The sequence below is a fragment of the Convolutriloba macropyga genome, chromosome 7, assembly GCF_964194025.1.
Source record: "Convolutriloba macropyga chromosome 7, txConMacr16.3, whole genome shotgun sequence".
In the NCBI taxonomy this organism is placed as follows: domain Eukaryota; kingdom Metazoa; phylum Xenacoelomorpha; order Acoela; family Convolutidae; genus Convolutriloba; species Convolutriloba macropyga.
The window spans coordinates 63342954-63363248 of record NC_134474.1 but is presented as its reverse complement, the minus strand read 5'-3'; the positions used below and the strand labels follow the sequence as shown (position 1 = coordinate 63363248).

Genomic DNA, 20295 nt, shown 5'->3' with positions numbered 1-20295 from the left:
CAAACCCTGTAAACTGAGATGAAAAAAATAGAAAATCTATCGCAACAGATTATTTTTCTACAAACAAAGTATATTAAACAAATTATTTTGAGCCTCACTAGAAACAAACATGGGACGAGTCCTTGATAAAACTCAGTAACAAGTAGACAAAAATGATCAAAAGCCGCAAGGTTAAAAAAAATTCGTTTTTTCTGAATGTAAACTAATAATTTCAAATTATGAAAACCATCAGATATAATTTGTGTTAATAAATTAGGTATAAGTGTTAATAGGTATATATTCATTCATACTTCTGAAAAATGAGAGCAAGAAACATTAAAAAATTAATTTGTTTTTTTTTTTGCAAACAGTTAATTTCAGAGATATCAAAACATTAGCTATCAACGAAAACAATTGAATAGGTTGTCTTACTTCTCAAAAACCATTGAGATCTAATATTATTCAGAAAATGTCAAATGTCTACCAAAAAACGATAAATAGACAAAAACCAGAAATGATTTTATTTGCAAAAACCACGTTAGAAGCAAGTAGACAAAAAAGTACAGCAAAAAATGCGTGTATAAAAACTTATTTGATATCAACGCCATGAAAAACTTTAGCTATCAACTTAAATCAGTCAATAGGTTCCTTTTTCGACCGGAGGAAATTTAGACCCTCAACTATACGGAATCTATCTTAAAAACAACGATATTCAGTACAAAACAAAAAAGAATACTACTAAAATCTGCTAGAAGGCGGCGTTGAATCAGTTAAAACCATAAAAAATTCAATGAAAAACTAATGCAATCAATTGTGCACCTTATTAAATGCCAAAACTGTCATATCTGATCCGTCAGTAAAGCGACAAGACAAGAAAGAGAACCTCAAGTATAGAAAAATCTCCAGAAATCAAAAACTTATTGTGAAAAATTTTAATAGCAAAGCAAAAAAAGATTAGTCGAAACGTAAAACTGCAAAAATCATTAGATTTTAATCTATTAAAAAACTGGGACCTGTTTTTGTTGAAATTAAACTACTTGATGACCAAAAAATGAGCAAAAAGCCGCAAAATGAACATAGGATTTCGACTAAAAATAGATATGTTTCCCTAGGAGACTCCTTGAGACATCAATTGGACCTGTCATTAGTACGATTGGCTTTGAATTGTTTTTTTTCTGCAATTCAAGCACAAAAAAGCATGAAATACTTGAAATTGACCAAAAAACATCGAAAAAATCGAATATCTTAAACTAATTTTAAAAAACATCACCTGTTACTAGGGTTTTGAAAAACAGCGATTACACCGAAATTAGAATTGTTGTTGCCATTCGTCCATTAGGAACCCATAATCCTGCAAAATGTTATGGATAAGAGCAGTTTGATTTTAAAACAGTCTATTTAACAGAAATAGAGGGTGCATTTTGCATAACAATTTTGTTAAATAAGCAAAAGCCAGCGTAGTTTTTACCCAATAACACTCTCAAGGAATAGAGAAATAAAAAACATTCGCCTCCTTTGGAGTTGATGAAGCAGTTTTTAGGTGTGCTAATCCGGCAAATTTAAACCAAGGGGACTAGAAGGCCTTTATTGGTCCAATTTTTTGGTCCAAAAAGAGGTAAATTTTGAAAAATTTAGCGAAAAAAATATTCAGCCTAAAAATAAATCAACTAAATCAACAACATTTTTCTATTTTTAGAGGTAAAATTAATCAACTTTTAACAGTTTTTTACATAAGTGGCAGAAAATTGCGTAAAATTGGGAAATTGCAAACATTAACAATAAAAATTAAACAAACGTTACAAAAAACGGATACTTTAGCAAAATTGGTCGAAATTGAAGAGCATTGCGCAGCGTGTCCAAATATTAACGGCTGAATTGAGATACAATCCGTGTTCAATATTTTGTGCGCGCCAACAAAAGTTGTTTCCCTTTATAGCTTTTTTTGCACTCAACCTTACTCGACTCTCTGTTTTAAACCGGCAAACTTAAAAGAAGGGGAGTAAAATGCTCTTTTCCTGCCTTTTTTGATGAAAAAAGGCTAAATTTCTAAAAAAAAAAATACAGCAACAATTGTAGTCAAAAACTGGATCAAACTATTCAACAGTACTCTACTGTACTTGGAGGTAAAATCAGCAATGCTTATTTTTACATTTTTTAACATAGTTTTTGCAAAAATTGTCAAAAAATACGTAAAACAAAAAAAGGCAAAGACAGACAAAAACAGAAGTCCAAACTTTGCATAAAGTAATGTGCGGTAATGTGCATTTCCACATATTGTTCCAATCCCGCTTATCAACAATTTTGGCTGAGTTGTCTACCAAATGATTAAAACTGTCAAAAATCTAACTTTTTAATAAATAAGATAAACATATGATAAATTATCTAAAAAAGTCGGTCTGTGAATAAAAAAAGGCTTCTGACTCATAACACTTGGGAAGGCAACTAATGCTACATTAGTAGGTTGATGAGACTTGCAACTGTTAAGACTACAAGACAAGACAACCAAAAACCCAAATAGCAAGAAAAACTTTCACATGTTTGCAAGAAAAACTTTCCGAAACACAAGGTCTATTTTTTGACAAAAATTACATCATCACAAAATAAAAATGGCATAAAATAAAACCCTTAACAAAACAAATTTTTTTGTGCTTCGCTAGAAAAAAAGGGACGAGTCTTTGATGAGACTGAGTAACAAATACAAGAAAATCAAAAAGAGACGAAGCTAAAAAAATGCGTTTTCGTCTGAATGAAAACTAATAACTTAAAATTAGGAAAACCTTTAGATATCAATTGAAAATTTAAGTAGTTATGTGATCATTCATAGCTCAGTGTAAAGACAATGAGACCTGTCATTATCCAGAATATGTCGTACGTCTAGAAGAATAAAAATTTGGAGATATTTCCTTATCTAAGAAAATTTCCAGTGTTTCTCAGAAACAGAATGGAACTATTTTTATTGCAAATTTGTACTAAAAAAGGGGATTATAAAACGTTGCTACAACTAGGAATGTGTTTAAAATTATTTCTATATGGACAACTTTAAGAAACGAAAGTTCACGGGTAGAAGCTGAACGGTCAAAGTGAAAGAACTTGCAGGAGCTATTTTAAAACACAATACCATGCATTGCATCACCTTACAAGTGTTTCTTAAAAAATTTTCCGAGGAACTGAATAGCAGGTTGCTGGCGGGATAAAAATTTTATAAGTAAAAGCTGTTTATAGCAATAAAAACAGTTTGACATAGTTATTAGGCTTGGGCAGTTAATAAATACGCTAGAATACAATTTAAAAAAGTACAAAATGGTCCGACATTTGTTTCTTTCTTTTTCTAAAGAGTTGTTTAGATTAAAGTTGAAATCAAATTTGAAAGTAGGCTGCAACTGATTACTTTTCTAAAAGCAAGGAGGCTCAGTAAAGTGCGTTTGCATATAATGTTCCGACCCCGCTTATCCACAGTTTTGGCTTAGTTGTCTTGCAAATGAGAAAACTTTTCAAAAAATCTCACATACTGATAAATGTAATAATTATATGATAAATTTCATTTAAAAATGCTCTGTGAATAAAAAATTGCTTCCGAGTCATATCACTTTGAAAGTTAAATAATGCCACATTAGTTCGTGGTTGAGACTTGCAATCATTTAGACTAAGAGACACGACAGACAAAAAACCAAATAGCAAATAAAAACTTTTATATCCGAAACACAAAGACATCACAAAGTCAAAGTGGTGTCAAATTAAACCTAATCTAAGGAAAGTATTTTGTGTGTCACTGTAAAAAACATGGGACGAGTCTTTGATGAGACTCAGTAACAAGTAGACAAAATTGATCAAAAGCGGCAAAGTTAAAAAATATTAAGTTTTTTTTTAATTGAAAACTAATAAATTCAAATTATGAAAACCTTTAGATGTCAGTTAAAAGTATTAATAGGTTCATTCATAAGTGTTCATTCATACCTCTGAAAAATGAGAGCAGAAAACAAGAATTAAAAAAATGAAATTTAAATTCTAAATTGCAAATATTAAAATTTAATCCATAAAAAAATGGGACCTGTTTTTGATGAAACTAAACTACTAGTTGACGAAAAAGGAGAAAAAAAGCTGCAAAACAAACATAAGGCTTCGACTTAAAAAATATATGTTTCCTCAGGAAACTCTCATTGGACCTTTATTAGTACGCTTGGGTTTAAATTTTTCTTTTCTGCAGTTCACGTACGCAAAAGCATGGAATACTTAGACATGATCGAAAAACATCGAAAAATTCGAACATCGTAAAATATTTTTAAAAACATCTACTGCTACAATCCGAATTTTTTTGGGCTTTTGAAAAACAGCGTTTACACAAAAACTAGAATTTCTACTGCCGTTTGTACATTAGGAAAACCTTATCTTGTCAAATTTTATGAATACTAGCAATTTGATTTTTAAAAAAGCCTAGTTAGTAAAAAATCAATGGTTCACTTTGCGTAACAATTGAGTTAAATTAGCAAAAACCGGCGTAATTTTCATCCAAAACACTCTCAAGGAATGGAGAATTAAAATAAATTTGCCTTCTTTTGAATTGATGAAGCAGTTTGTAGATGTGCTATTCCGGCAAATTTAAACAAGGTGGACTAAAAGTCTTCGTTTGGTCCATTTTTGATGAAAGTAAAGGTAAATTTTGAAAGATTTAGCAAAAAATTCAACCGAGAGATAAATGAAACAAATCAACAACACTTTTCTTTTCTGCTTTTAGAGGTAGAAGCAATTTTATTTTCGCTTCCAATTTTAACACATTTTTCCGCATTATTGACAAAAAATTGCGTAAAGATTTGCAAAAAATTGTGAACATTAACAATGAAAATCAATACTTTGGCAAAATCGGCCGAAAGTGAAGGGCATTGCAGCGTGTCCAAAATTTAACTTCAGATTTGAGATTCAGTTCATGTACACAATTTTTTTGCGCATTATGTATAAAAATTCTTCTCAATTTAGGTATCTCTTTTTCGCACTCATGTTTGCTGCCTAGACGAATCTGGTGCTACTCTGCTACAATAAATCACTACTGGGAAAATCTAAAATCCAGTATTGGAAATATATCTACGTAATATACAATTAGTAATGCGAGGTACATTTTTTCTTAATAATCAAATCCTTTATTTTGGCATGCTGTCACGTATCTCAGTTTTTGATAATGAAAATGACGTAGTGGACAAGTATGACGCTGGGTGCAGACAACTGTGGAAATTTTTTGTCTCTGCTCTAAAACATGCGTCGTGTGCATATTTTGCGTTTCCAAACTTGTAGCAAAGTGAATAAAATTTGTATACTGTCACAAGTATTCACAAACCCTTACAACCTCAATTTTAAAACATGGTTGCGAATAACAGTGACTTTTTCTAGTAAATTAACAGCAGTAACTATTACAAAGTAATCACTCAGATTAGTAAGTATATTACTTTTTTTGCAATCCTAATATACGGTAGAGAGCATCACCAAATTAATTTGAATTATTGGACTTCGATCATAATTTGATGGTTTTGGACAGTTTGTAGCATATAGGGTAAACGTGAATCTTCTATTATGAATTTTGTGAAAGAAATCCAAAAAAACTGGACTTCAGGCAGCTAAGAGGTAATAAAGCAGCCTTTCCAGTAAGTAGATTTTGATGTCCTTAAATTCGCCCTGATCACATTACGCAACACATTACGGTCACATTACGTAACATCGTGTACCGGACGCAAATGTGCGATGCTCAATTCTTAAACTCTAACTCTCTGCCAAAATTAGATGAGGTCTGAGACCGAAAAAACCTGTTAAATTTTCATGCGATCAAGCTAGAAAACAACAAACTGAAACTTATTTCATTTGAGTTAATATTCAAAATAGGATAAACACACAATTAGAATTCAGGACAAGTAGTATAAACAAGTATAGCTGCGTTCTCTGTTAATGCAATACGCTTGTTATATTTTTCTGCTTCTGTCAACTTTGAGAGAGACAACTGTTAAATTATAATGTACTGTTGGATGATAATGTATAGGTCACACCAGCGATTGTTTAATAAGAGTGTAGAAAGTTTTTGCTATAAACCCGAAATTTGAGGGGGAAAACGAGTTTGGCTGATTAGGTACACACAATGAATATATGGAAACGGTTGGCCTCAAAAGTCAAGAAACATCAAAATCAAAGATATAATTTCTGCAGAGAAAATGAACTTGAACTTATAAATAGGGAGTATATTCGTTTGGGGGGGATGTCGGGGGGGGGGGGGGGGATAAAACGTTTACATACCGTTTAAAATGCCCTTTCATCAAATTAGTTCTCCATTAAATTCTTATATATCAATTATGAACTATATGGGCAAAAAAAGTCCACATAGTGTCGATTTTGACACTTTGCATTTGGTCCGCTCTGACGTCATCGCTGCTGGTATCAGTAAAACCTTCCACTTTCAAAACCGTGTCCGCAAATTCCTCGAGGGGGTCTACAACAGATCCGCCTGGAATTAAATCTCGATTCTCGTTTAGAAACAGTTGGTAAAAACTGGTCGATCGGATAAATTGGACCAACTCCAGTAATGTTTTTTCCTCCAAGATAATAAATCTTTTAAACTCATGATGAGAGAAATACTTGTCGAATGGCAAAGTTTGATAGGAATTCATCAGGATGTCCAAATCATAGTTCATGTATTTTCGTAGTGTCTGAAGGGAAACTTTATTGTAAACTGCGTTGTAATAGTCAAATTTTTTATCGTAAAATTCTGTAATGGGAGCTCTTTTCAAAATCGTATAAATTTGCTGCTGTCATTATTTACAAAAATTTGTATTGTCTTGTTTCAGATATTTAGTTATTCTTCCATGAGATTGCAACATTTGTTGTATCGCCCTTTTAATTTAAGTACTCAAAATTTTGCTGGAAATTCTGTGTAAATAAGCAATCAGCATTTCAGTTCTCCTCTCGTTGCCTCCAAAATTTTGACTAGCAAATAATTAGTTGAAGTGTGACTTATGGTTTTTTTATAATGTCCCCTTATTAAGCCACATTTCTAGTTATAGCAACTTAATGACTTTGTAAATTAATCCAAATTTATGTCGGAAACCCGCGTGGACCTCAAATTTCAAACAATTATAAAATTGCAGCTTCATTTTGTGCCATCTCTGAAAGATGTGGTCAATTTTAACAAGGCACTTAATGTTCCGGCACCGCTCGTCCACATTTTGGTTAAATTGTCTACTAAATGAGAGAGAGATAGAAAACATTCAACAACTCAATTTTGTTCGAAAATAATTATTGTTTGAATAAAGAACTCGCTTCTAGCTCAAATCACGTACTAAAGTAAAGAATACCATTTCAGGGGGCAAATGAGACCTGCCATTTTAATGACTACGAGACAAGACAAACAATCAAAATCAAGTAACAACAATATACTTTCTTTTTATTCAAAACCTAATGTCTTTTTTTAGAATTATGAGTACAAAGTCCGCATAGCGTCAAAGAAAAACCAAACTAAAAAATTAGTTTTCATTTCACTAGAAAAAAATCTGGTACGAAACCTTAAAGAGACTCTCTAACCACTAGACCAAGAAACAAAAACAGCACAAAAAAAATTGTTTTTCGAAAGCAAAGAATTTAAAATGATATCCATTGAGTATCAAATGAAACCCTTAAATAGTTATTTGCTCACTCATACCTCTACGTGAACACATGGAGACCTTTCATTATCCAGATTTTATTGTAGATCTTGGGAGAAAACGACAAATAAGGACGAAAAATTGGCTTCAACTAAATTTTGTTAGAAGACGGTATCAATCCCGTTAAAATCATAATTTTTTTCCGCATAAAAACATGATGAGTTGCGCCTTCATTCAACACCAATAAAATTTTATGAGATCTCAGAACTTGGAAACTCAGTGAAAAGTGATCAAAAATGAATTGAAATGAAAAAAAAATGAAATTAATGTTTGTTTTCTGAGAAAACAATTAAATTCAAAGCCATAAAAAATTAGCATTAAACTGAAATCATAAAAAAAGTTCTTTAAACGTTTCAAAAGAGCTTCTCAATTCTGCTATTCATAAGAATTGTCATTTGTCTACAAAAACAACAACGAATATAGACAATAACCAAAACATAAAATATTTTCCCGCAAAAAACCGGTGTCGAAGCACTTACAACATTAAGCAACGCATTTAAAGGGTTAGATATGTACAGGTGTGTTTGTTTTTGAAAACCAAAGATATAGATATGCGACCAGTAATTTATTTGACTTTTATTTGCTGACCTAAGAAAACTGTGGTAAAGGTCAATAATTATTTTTTAAACAAATATTTATAAAAGTCAGAACGACCATTAGCTTTCGACAAAAAAATATAACTTTCTACGAAAGATTTGGGAATTTTAATATAAACTGTCATTGGAAAGCCTTGATTTGAAGTGTTCTGTTCTGTAATTAACATAGAAGCAATGAGGGCTAAAAGGTTTTTAAAAAAGACAGCGACTGATTCCAATCCGAGTTATATCTGAACTGTAAAAACCGACGATCTGACCATAACAAGCTTTGCCTTGCATGTGCTATTTGTCCAGTAAGGGAAGCCAGTATATTAAAAATAATTGATGTATTTTGGATACTTAATACGTGCAATTAGCAAAAGCAGGAAAAACTTAATTCAAGAACATCGCAAATGCAGGTCAAGTGAAAATAACCTCTTTTGGAAATCGGAACGAAGGTGTCATCAGTTTTTAGGTGTGTTAAAGCGGCAACTTTAAACAAAGTGAACTAAAGTTTAGAATTATTTCGTGTAACTGTTGATTAAAAAAACTGGACTTAGGAAAAGCTAGCAAAAATTTTAGACAAAAGTTGCATCAAACAGTTCAACAACTCTCTTTTGTATTTAGAGTTAAACCCAAAACCCAATCGTTAACAAACCTAATATTTTTTAGCAAATTGAAGCAAAGTACTGAAAATCTGAACGAAAATCAAAACAACCAAAATGAAGTACTGAAAATCAAAACAACCAAAATCTGTCCAATGTTCCCAAAACTTTCGACCTAGTTAACTCCGTGGAAGGAACAAAGTTAGAAAAATGTATTTTTATTTAAATATTATACGCTGGACGGCTCTCCAATGGTACCATTCTAAACCCTTTATCGATCGACAAGAATAGAAAATGGTACAAAAAACCCATTTGAGAACAATTTTTTTCCCTCACTAAAGTGGTTCAGAACAAAAACTCAAGGTGAGTCAATTGAGATAAAACACAATTTAGTGCATGGCATTTCATCGTGATCATGTATCTGTGTTTGTCAACCAATTTTTGGAGTTTTAGGAAATTATAACGAAACAACTTTGATTTAACTCTATGATTGATTCACAGTTGTTTCGAACTGATTTCTTTGATGATCCAGAAAATTTCACATCTGGAAATCAATTCTTCATTTATCAAACAAGTTTGGGCACAGAGTTTTATTTTTTTATCTTTTTGTATTTTCCAGCTTTGACGGTAACGGAACTGATTCGGGTTAAAGTGCCATCTCTGGTCAGAAGAAAACTGATGTCAAACTTCCCAAGTAAAGAGAACACCGCCTTTGATTTCTTTGATAAGAACAATAAGTTACTGTTCGATAATTTCAGTTTGTGTATTGTAATAAGTTGTAGTTATTTTAGGAAGGAAATAAACTGTTTTTGCAAAAATTTGTCATTGTCTCAACCTTTTTGGAAGATTTTTTTTTCGAAATGTTTTTGAAAGTGATTGGTTTTAGATCTTAAGCAAGCATTATACTAGAAAAAAGCGTTATTGTGTTTCTAGGCGTAGTTAATTTTCACACTATTTCAAAATTTGTTTATGGCTTAGAGCTGTACGATGAAACATTTGTTCGCAGACGCAGGTATATACAAACTTGGTCTTCTTATAACTTTCGATATATTTTTTGCCTTATTTTAATTCAAAACTTTTTGAACGCTCATTTTTCTGTTGTTTGTAGCTTATTGAGATTATAATTAGTATATTACCTTGAGAGCTAGTAGTGTACTATGTATTCACAACAGAGTTGTTGTCTTACACTGTGAGAATTGTTTAAAAGCCTCTTAACAAACTTTGGGATTTCTCAAAATCGATTAGATTTATTCATCTATTGACAAAATCGATCGGCCAAATCGATCGGCCAAATTTGACTGAAAAAAAATCATTTTAATCTATATCCCCTTCCCCCTTAAAATGAGTCGGAACAAAAAACCTTTAACCCCTGGGTCAAACAGTTAATTGTAGCATCTCGTATCCATAAGGATTGTAAGACGGCAAACATTTCATTTAAGTCAAGTCGCAACAAGTTGTTACAATAAAAAAAGAGCAAATAGAAACAAAAAATGTGTCCATTCTCTTTTTCTGGCGTCCGTTATGGCAAAACTCTATCTCTCAAAAGCAGTATATTTTAATTTCTGTTTACGTCTTTTGTGTTAAATGTATTCATTTTGGCCTATCCGGAAGTTTTTATAATTGTTGGAATCAGCTATTTCGTATGTTTTGCAAAACTATTTTCTTACTGCTTAAGAAACTCAAGATTTCTCATTAAGAAGTCAAGACCCGCTAACTGACTCCGGTTTATTGGTTACAGAGGATTAGTTACTATATAATTTCCATTTACATAACCAAGTGACCAATAATACTATTTATCTTCAACAATACACAATTACTAAATTTAAAAAAATAGTTAAATTACCAAAATTTGCGTTTTAACGACCATATAAATTTTACAATCCCTGGGCTCAGGGCGCCATTTTTGACGTAGTAACGTGCTATGTGAAAATAAATAAATTGTAATGGACAATCAAAGGAAACACTAAATTTGGAGTTGAGGCAGAACAGATAATAGGTCACGTTTCCCTCAATCGATTCATTTTTGAAGAGTTAAAATAATCGATTGGCCAATAAAGTCTTAACAAAAAAGATCCCCCAGCAATAAAAATTTGGGGTTAGAACATAATGATTATAAGTTTTATCGCATAAACATTAACGCACACAATTTTGTTTATATATATATATATATATATATATATATATATATATATATATATATATATATATATATATATATATATATATATATATATATATATAATTTTATATATATTTTTAGACCGCAACTAATGCAAGGACTGTTATCTCTTCAAAATTTTGTTTTAAAGGTGTCATTAGGCGAAGCCTGAGAACTAAACCCTAGTTTCAAGTATTAAAACCAAGCTTACTTATAAATTTGGGATTATTGCGACTTTTTGAATCTCTTGCTTAATCAGCTTGCTCGACCTTTTGGGGGAAAGAAAAACACTTGGTTAGCTGCAATTACGTATTACAAAATTCATTAACTTTTACGTACATAAAGCTATTGCACATAACACTCTTATGTTGAAAAACGAACGGCCAAATGTGAAACAACATTATAGTTTTTCAAATGATACCCCCCTAATTAGAATCTTATGGATTGACATGCAAATGTTCAGCCTTTGTTTATAATCGCAATTTACATGTTTGAACTGGAAAAAATATTCCAAGTGTTATTGTCTATGAAGCTTTTGAAACAGATCCCTTTCACGTTTCCTGCAATTTCCAGATCAGCATCATAAAATAAGTCGCTTTCCAGAATTGATTGGTTCATAATTTGTACAGGTAAGTATCCGGCAACGACAACTGGTGTTCCCCTACGAAAATGGTCAATTATCTTCACAGCAAGTCTGTCAAAGTCCAGCCAATGCATTGCACACGCAACTGAGATCATAGACACTTCTTTGGGTAGAGTTGAGAAATGGTTGAACGTGCCCTCGAAGTCGCAGGCATCAAATCTAAATATAAAAGCTCAATGTTAGCTAATTGAAATAGAACACAAATTACTGCTTGGTGTTTTCTCATGGGCAGGCATATGTTTGTCAACCAATTTTCAAAGTTTTACAAACAAAATTCTAGTGATCTAACTATTAAATTAACTATAAGATTGATAAACAGTTGTTTCGAACTGATTTTTTTTTTGATTCATAATAATTCTCATCTGCAAATTAATTTCTCTTTTTTCAAAAAGTTTGAACACGGACTTCTGCTTCATACTTCTTTTATCTTCTAATATTGACAGGAAAAAAGCAGATTCCGGTTAAAGTAACATCTCCTGTTAATGAAAAACTGATTTCTGCCTTCCCAATTAAAATGATCATTACCTATGTTATCTCTCTTAAGAAAATTAAAACTCAATTCAATATTTTCAGTTATACTGTTGTGATGTGCTTTAAATAAATTTAGAACCAAGAAAATTGTTTTTGTAAAAAAAATTATCATTGCCTAAAGCTTTGTTGGAATTGTTTTTGACATTTTTCACTGTGAAAACGATAACTTTTAGATCTCAAACAAGCATTACAAAAAGAGCGTTAATTTGTTTCTGCATGTAATTACGTTCCAACCTTTTTTCAAATATTGTTTTCTAGTCTGGCATAGAGCTGCATTTTGAAACAGTTGACTCTTAATTACAGATATAGAATAACTTTGTCTTGCGATGATTTTCAATGAAGTTTTAAATGCTGTTTAATAACAAACACAGAAGAATTTGAGAAATTAAGTAATGGTTATGACATTAGAACTGATTTTTGATCACGTCTAGATATAATCAGCATTCAAAAATTAACTTACAAAAATTCAATGAAACGGTTTTTTTAATGTAACAAGGCTAAGAAAGTTAGCAAAAATTTTATCGAAGGGGAGCCAGAATAACACTTCCAATTCCAGTAATTAGGTCCAATTCTATAACCTCTCTACAAAATGGAAAACATTTAATTTAGTTTTTTCGGGCGGCCGAGCAATTAATTTCTTTTTTTGAAAGTCATATTTTAATCTCTTCAAAAGTTGTAGAGTTTTTGCATTTTTGACAATTTCGTTTGTTATCACCAATTGAAAACGATACCTGTAATCTCCAATTTCCTCTAAAATCAACACAGTAACAAAAAGCAGCAATGACTGCCAAAAAAAGAATTAGCACTTTGTTTAAATTTTCCCTGTTGTAAAAATAGGCCCAATTTTGCCTATAATCAATTTAAAGTTTTCAAAAACACAACGCTCAGATTTCCGCAGTTACAGATATAGAATATCTGAGCGTTGTGTTTTTGAAATCTGAGCGTGTTTTTCAAAACTTTGAATTGATTATAGGCAAAATTGGGCCTATTTTTACAAAAGGGAAAATTTAGACAAAGTGCTAATTCTTTGTTGGCAGTCATTGCTGCTTTTTACATCTGTAAAAAGCAGCAATGGCTGCCAAAAACACATCGCTCAGATTTCTGCAGTTACAGATATAGAATAACTTTGCCTTGCGATGATTTTCAATGAAGTTTTAAATGCTGTTTGATAACAAACACAGAACAAATTGAGAAATTAAATATTGGTTTTGAAATTAGAACTGATTTTTGATCACGTCTAGATATAATCAGCATTTAAAAATTAACTCACAGAATTTCAATGAAACGGTTATTTTTAATGTAGCAAGTTTAAGAAAATTAGCGAAAATTTTATCGAATGGGAGCCAGAATAACACTTCCAATTCCAGTAATTAGGTCAATTCTATTACCTCACTACAAAATGGAACACGTTTAATTTAGTTTTTTCGGGCGGTCGAGCAATTAATTTCTTTTCATTGAAAGTCATATTTTAATCTCTTCAAAAGTTGTAGAGTTTTTGCATTTTTTGACAATTTCGTTTTTTATCACCACTTGAAAATGATACCTGAAATTTTCAATTCCCTTTAAAATCAACAGAGTAACAAAAAAGCAGCAATGACTGCCAAAAAAAAAGAATTAGCACTTTGTTTAAATTTTCCCTGTTGTAAAAATAGGCCCAATTTTGCCTATAATCAATTCAAAGTTTTCAAAAACACAACGCTCAGATTTCTGCAGTTATGTAGTTTTTTGAGATTAAAAGTGGTTCTTTACCATGAGAGTTTATATGCCCTATGTTTTTGCAACAGAATTGTTGTCTTACACTATAAAAATTGTTTTAAAAGTCTATAAACAAATATTGCAATTTTTTAAAGACTGATTAGAATTATCCATCTATTGTCAAAATGCTATTCTATTTTTGTTCTGATTATTCTGTTCTTTTACTTTTTGTTCAAATCTAATTGGCAAAAATTTTTTATCCACTTATACTATTTTGTATTATTTTCTTATTGTGTGGTCGAAATCTTCTAATGCACTTATTAATTTCAAGTGCACAAATGCGCATGCTGGTCGAATACTCTATTTTTTTCGATTTGGTTTAGCCACGAGATCAGCAAAACTTAAAAGCTGCCCGACATTTTTTTCAAAAATTGCTTTGCTTAGTTGATGCTACCCCAGACGAACTCCCACGGTTATCTTGTATGATCTTGCAAGATTCTTGCAAATAAAGTTTATCTTGCAAGATCTTGTAAGACTCTTGCAAACAACGTTTATCTTGCAAGATGCAAGCCGGACGTTTATCTTGCAAGAATCTTACAAGATCTTGCAAGATAACCGTTTCAAAAACTTAGCAGTTTTAAACCTGATGATAGTCAGAAACGTTGATCTAACGTTTTCCGTTGCGATAAAGCAAAGTTTGTACTGATTGAATGTGTAAATAGCGAAATAAGACTTTTTCACTGACTTCAGTCACATTGAATTAAAAATAGGGTTCAAATACCATATAAACTAATCAATGGCTGTTCGTTCGAGTTAACTATACACGTATGGTAGGCAGAAAAGGTGATATTACGTTTTGCGTGGCGATAAAATAAGGTTTTTTGTTGATTAAATGTGTAGATGGTGAAAATCGTAAATGGTCACTTTTGTTGGTAAAACACAGCTAAAAACAAAAAATTTGGGTCGAAAATATCTTTGCCTTAAATCAATTTTTTTTCGGGCCTAAACAGAAAGTTTCAAATGTACTCTACTGGTGATAACGTATTTGAAACACCAGTTTCCAGAAAAAAATATGATTTGTCGTTTTTTTTAACTTATTTAGCCTACACCATGTGTAAATAGCTTATTGGTGACCAAAAGATGCGATAATATAGCCTCCAGAGTCTTCCAGCTGGGCCATTATAATGTTTAATACAATTTTTCTCTCTTGAAATAAGATTTTTCACTGACTTCAGTCAAATTGAATTAAAAATAGGGTTCAATTACCATATAAACTAAACAATGGCTGTTCGTTCGAATTGACTATACACGTATGGTAGGCAGAAAAGGTGATATTACGTTTTGCGTGGCGATAAAATAAGGTTTTTTGTTGATTAAGTGTGTAGATGGTGAAAATCGTAAATGGGCACTTTTGTTGGCCTTCCGATCCATTAAAAAAGCGTTCTATAGCTGAACTGCACTCCCAATGAAGGTTAAAACACAGCTAAAAGTAAAAAAAAATTGGGTCGAAAATATCTTTGCCTTAAATCAATTTTTTCTCGGGCCTAAACAGAAAGTTTCAAATGTACTTTACTGGTGATAACGTATTTGAAACACCAGTTTCCAGAAAAAATTACGATTAGTCGTTTTTTTATAATTTATTTAGTTTTTCCCCCTTGCTGTTTTCTTCCCATCCCCTTTCGACTATGGCGATGTGCTTTTCTTTTGTTTGTATGTTCAGCCCCAACCCTTCTCTTTTTCGCTCCTTTTGTTTCGTGCTTCACCCCCGCTTTTTTTTGTGCCCCCTCTCATGTGCTTGTGTTTTGCTGATGTTCTTAGTTGTATTTGTTTTCTTTCTTTTGCAGCACACAAACCCCCTGCCCTTTCTGTGACCCCTGCTGCAGCACAAAAAACCCCTGCCCTTTCTGTGACCCCTGCTGCAGCGCAAAAAACCCCTGCCCTTTCTGTGACCCCTTCTGCGCATTTTGATGATGTTCCTATTTATACGTTTTAGCCTTAGCAATTTTTAGGGCCTCTCTTCTTTTCTTTGACGGTTAGAGAATAGGTCGAATCCTATTCTCTAATCTTCAAAGAAGCCAAAGAGGCCCATGCAGCAGCTAAGGCACGTTTCCGGCGCTTCTTGCAAGACGGTTATCTTGCAAGAGTCTTACAAGATAGACGGTTATCTTGCAAGACTCTTGCAAATCGGACGGTTATCTTGCAAGATCTTACAAGAATCTTGCAAGATCTTGCAAGATGATACGTAATCTTGCAAGATTCTTGCAAGAATCTTGCAAGATCTTGCAAGATAACCGTCCTATTTTGACTGGGGTAGTGTTTTGCTCAATTGTCATTTGCAAAAAGAGCGATTGATAATGTTTAGTTCATTTTCGAGTAACAAAACACATAATACATCAGGATCATTGTCAGTTTGCTCACGAACCTCTTTTTTGTGCATTATATGGATGTTCGATACGCAAATAAAGTTGTGTTGTTCTTTTTACTAATGAGGGGAATATCTGTAGCGTAAATAAAAGAAAATTTGATTCCACGTTTTGAATCTTAAGAAAATCCACTTTGGTTGAATTTCTAATTTCGTTTAATGACAGTTTTTATTTAAAAGAAGACCTCATGATCATTATTGCAAAAAGCACAAAGTTTTATTCAACTGAAAGAGAACACAACTTGACTATTCTTTATTGCAGTGTAATAGTGCACATTTTCAGCCATAAGGGAAGTTCATTGATTCATTCCTAAATTCCACTACTTAGTATAGTTTCCTGTCATTGTTTTTTACCAATTAAAATGTATTAAAACTAAGAGGGACTTTGACAGCAACATCTATATAACTTATAGTAAAATTTCTCTAAAAATTCAGGTTTCTTCTTCAGGTATTGTTTCTGTTTTTTTGCACCTAGTTTAAAGATTTGACACAACAGAAGCGAAATGAAAGCTCAATTTAATAACTCACAATTTAAAATGGTAAACTAATTTACTTTGCATATTTGGAAGACCCTTCATCATTCTCCATAGCAACTCTGATTTGTTTTTCACTCAAATCTGTCCCAAATGTCTGTCGGAAAAATGGGGCCAATTTTCTTGTGAATAGTCCGGTTCCACAGGCAAGGTCCAGAGCACACGAATTGAAGCAAACTCCTCCGTCGGGTTTCAAGATTTTCTGATCCTAGGCGACATCGAACCGTCACCTTTCAAGATAACCTTGCCCTGCAAGACCTTGCAAAACATTCCGTCAGTTTTCAAGGCTGTCTTTCAAATTCGAGCAATATAACCATTGATGTCGCGGATTGTTTCAATTTTTTTGAAAAGAGCGCCGTTCTTATCTTACAAGCACCTAAAAGATAAGTGGCTTTTTTGCAAGATCTGGCCTGTTTTGGAGGAAAACCTTGCCATGCATCGTTTTGCAAGATGTTGCAAGAATACTTCAAGGTCTTTTGAACTTAAAAAACGGTTCGATCTGGACTAGACTTCTTACCTTGCTTCGGTTGTCCTGATAGTCTATAATATACTCAATAAGCTTGCTTGGATAATCAGGTCGGAAAGTGTTGAAAAGTGTCGATTGGTTTTTAAAACCATAATAGTCCGCTTTCACTTTTATTTCGTTCATTTTGGAAATTTTCTGCGAAACAACTGAATTTATTTGGACACCGTAAATATTAGTCACTTCTGATAAGCTTCGTGAGTAATCTCTTAATCAATCTTAATCTGAAATAAAAACAACTATTTTAACCAGAATGATTGCTGAAAATCTTTGCTTTGAATCGGCGTCAAAATTCTGTCATTTGAGAGGGATGGTAGAATATGTTATTTCTCACACTATATCTATGACTGTCCGCGATCTTGAAAACTGCTCTAGGATATAATGCTAAACTAAAACAAATTGAATGAAGCGATTAACAAACTCTCAATTTAAGTTATTTGTTAAACGTCTGAAAAGATTTGCCTATGCAAACAATGAAATCCTATATTTTGAACTCTTTTAAGCTGGCTCCAACTTTGAGACCTACTTTCGAAGTCACCTTGAAAAGTTTGCAAGATCATTTCAATAAAAATTTGAGCTAAAATGAAAACAAAGTGAATTTTAAATAGATTGCGCCAACTAATTTTCGGAAGAAATTTGCAGAAAGTTCTCATTAATTAAAAAAATTTACAAATTGATGATTGAATAATATTGTTGTCAGGCTGTGACAAAAGCAAATGAGAACTTACTTAGTTGGGCTAATAAACTGGAGAAATAACTTGCAGTTCATTCAAAATTAGGAATGTGTTTAATTAGTTGTTACAAACAGCGATGGATACACTTGTGAGGCTGGGTTTTTTGTACATCGGGCGAGATTGTTTTATAATTATATGATATAATTTAAAAAGTTATTGAAGAGCTCTGCTTTTTCAGGCCAATTTAAAAAACTGTATTCAGTAAAATGAGAGGAAGGAAAAGTCAACAGAGGGATCATTAAAGGTGCTTTACTGTTGCTTCCTGGCTTTTATTTTTCATTCAATTGCTCATGCTAGTTTTAGACATTTGCAAAATAGTTTTTCGGCAACAGATTCTGTGAAAAAGTTCAAATTGCATATATCGAATTGTAATTGCAAAAAGTTCGAATTGTAATTTTTTACTGTAAATATACTTCTGTGGACATATACATCTGTAATTTAATTCAATGAGAATGACGACTTCAAAAAAGTTTAATTTTTATTCATAATCAGATCTTTATAAAATTTTTTTGTGCTATTTACCAAAAATTGGAAGAACAAGACAGTGTCATTTGGTAACCGTGTGTGAATTAATTAAAAAATCGGTGAATGCAACAACGTTTGCTACCTCTACAATTTACGACAACTAAAGTAACACCCAAAACAAACACTGAGTTTGAAAACTGAAAATTTTTTTGTTCGAAAATTTGAAATGTTAGAACTCACCGAAAAAACTAAAAATTTTTTAATAGTAGTAGTGTTATCAAACTCCTTTCAAGAAACATAACATTTCTACAGAATCGCAGTGTCCATGCCTACCAAGGTTTGACATCAAACGAAAATTTGCATTTATTACGCGGTGATAATAAAATCTTGTTTTCAGATTAGAAAGATCTTGTGTCCGCAATTAAAGAAAAGTTGTGCCCTGAAACATCGGCATTAGATGAACTGCCTCTGTATTTTTTGTCATTTCAGCACAATATTCCGATCGTTAAAAATGAACTTTTAGGTAAATTTCTTTTATCTTCAGTAATGTTCTCTGTTTCAATGATCACAATATTCTCAAACTGCTTCTTGGAGTCGCCAAAAAATCACACAAACAGTGGAGGCAAACTTACTGTTATGCAAATTAGATTTAGTTGCAGTCGCTATTGCTTCCTGGCTGTTTTGCGATGGTTAATGATATAGAATAAGTTTTATCTGAAAAGTCAGGTATTCGAATCATACTTATACTATGTGTTTACTCATGACATCTATAGTTGAAATAATTCATTCCGAACTTTGGTTACAATTGCATAATTGTTTTTAGTGAAACATAGTTGTTAAAAAATTGTTCAGAGGAAATTTGGCATATACATAAGCAAAACTTTTTTGGTGTTAAAAGTATCCAATCACAAAAAGAAGGCAATTCTTTCATAGTTACAGGAAACAAAATCCTAGAAAAAGTAGTTTCAAAACGCATCAAAAATCTCCTCCCGTCTTCAAATTCTCCAAATGATCCTAAATCAACCAATTTTAATACTGCTACAAGAAGGACTAACTCTTCTGAAACTCTAATTGATCATATTGTAATAGAGATAACGAAGCAAGTATAGTAGCAGATGCAATTTTAAAAAACGATCAATTGGCAGCCATCACAACTCATAAGTATATGATGATAAAATCAAAAATAACGAAGAAAGTGTTCAAAATTTTGTTTGCGATTCCGATAGGAGACGCTTTTTACGATGCAGTGACCAGTGATATGATGCTAAACAAATTTCAAAAAACTATTGAAATAGTATTAGCGCTAAACTCTCAAAATATAATTTTTCATAGGAAATTGTTAATTTTCCACCAGTTTCTAACACTGATAGCAAAAAAAGCCAGAAGGAATTTCATTCAAGATCCTCGTAGTAAAGATCACAATCAAAAGAGAATCCAGGCTTATAAACTTTTTCCGCCATCAGATAACATAGCATGCAGAAATGTCAAATCTTCTAAAACACAGCTTTATACTTTGAGAAATTTATTTGGTTTGCAAAGAACAAACACCATTTCTCCTAAAACTACTCCAAAACAGAGCTTAAGTTTCCGATACTTAATAACCAAGAAAACCAATGTGCTCCAAGATTCTTTAAGTGCAAGTAAAACACTTGGTCCTTCAAAAATACCTGCTTGGACAAAAAAGATGTTAAACCAGTACTAGCGGGGCTATTTACTAAACTCAACATTCTGTTTATTACAGAAGTAAAATTTTTGAAAAGCT

General features: G+C 32.2%; 1 protein-coding gene across 3 annotated transcripts in view; it reads right to left on the bottom strand.

Annotated features, from left to right (window-relative positions):
• Nucleotides 1-5751: 5751 nt before the first annotated feature.
• Nucleotides 5752-20295, bottom strand: part of LOC142343235 (uncharacterized) — a 595961-nt gene continuing 581417 nt past the window's right edge. Inside the window, exons 2-5 of one of the 3 annotated variants that reach the window (XM_075395009.1) lie at nt 17329-17560; nt 16832-17019; nt 11538-11789; nt 5752-6720 (exon numbers count right to left, since the gene is read on the bottom strand). In XM_075395009.1, coding sequence (XP_075251124.1) covers nt 6300-6720; nt 11538-11789; nt 16832-17019; nt 17329-17460 — 993 coding nt within the window. In that variant the 5' untranslated portion in view covers nt 17461-17560 and the 3' untranslated portion in view covers nt 5752-6299. Of the gene's footprint in view, nt 6721-11474; nt 11790-16831; nt 17020-17328; nt 17561-20295 lie in introns of all 3 variants that reach the window. The other 2 variants (XM_075395012.1, XM_075395010.1) reach the window with 2 other exon arrangements.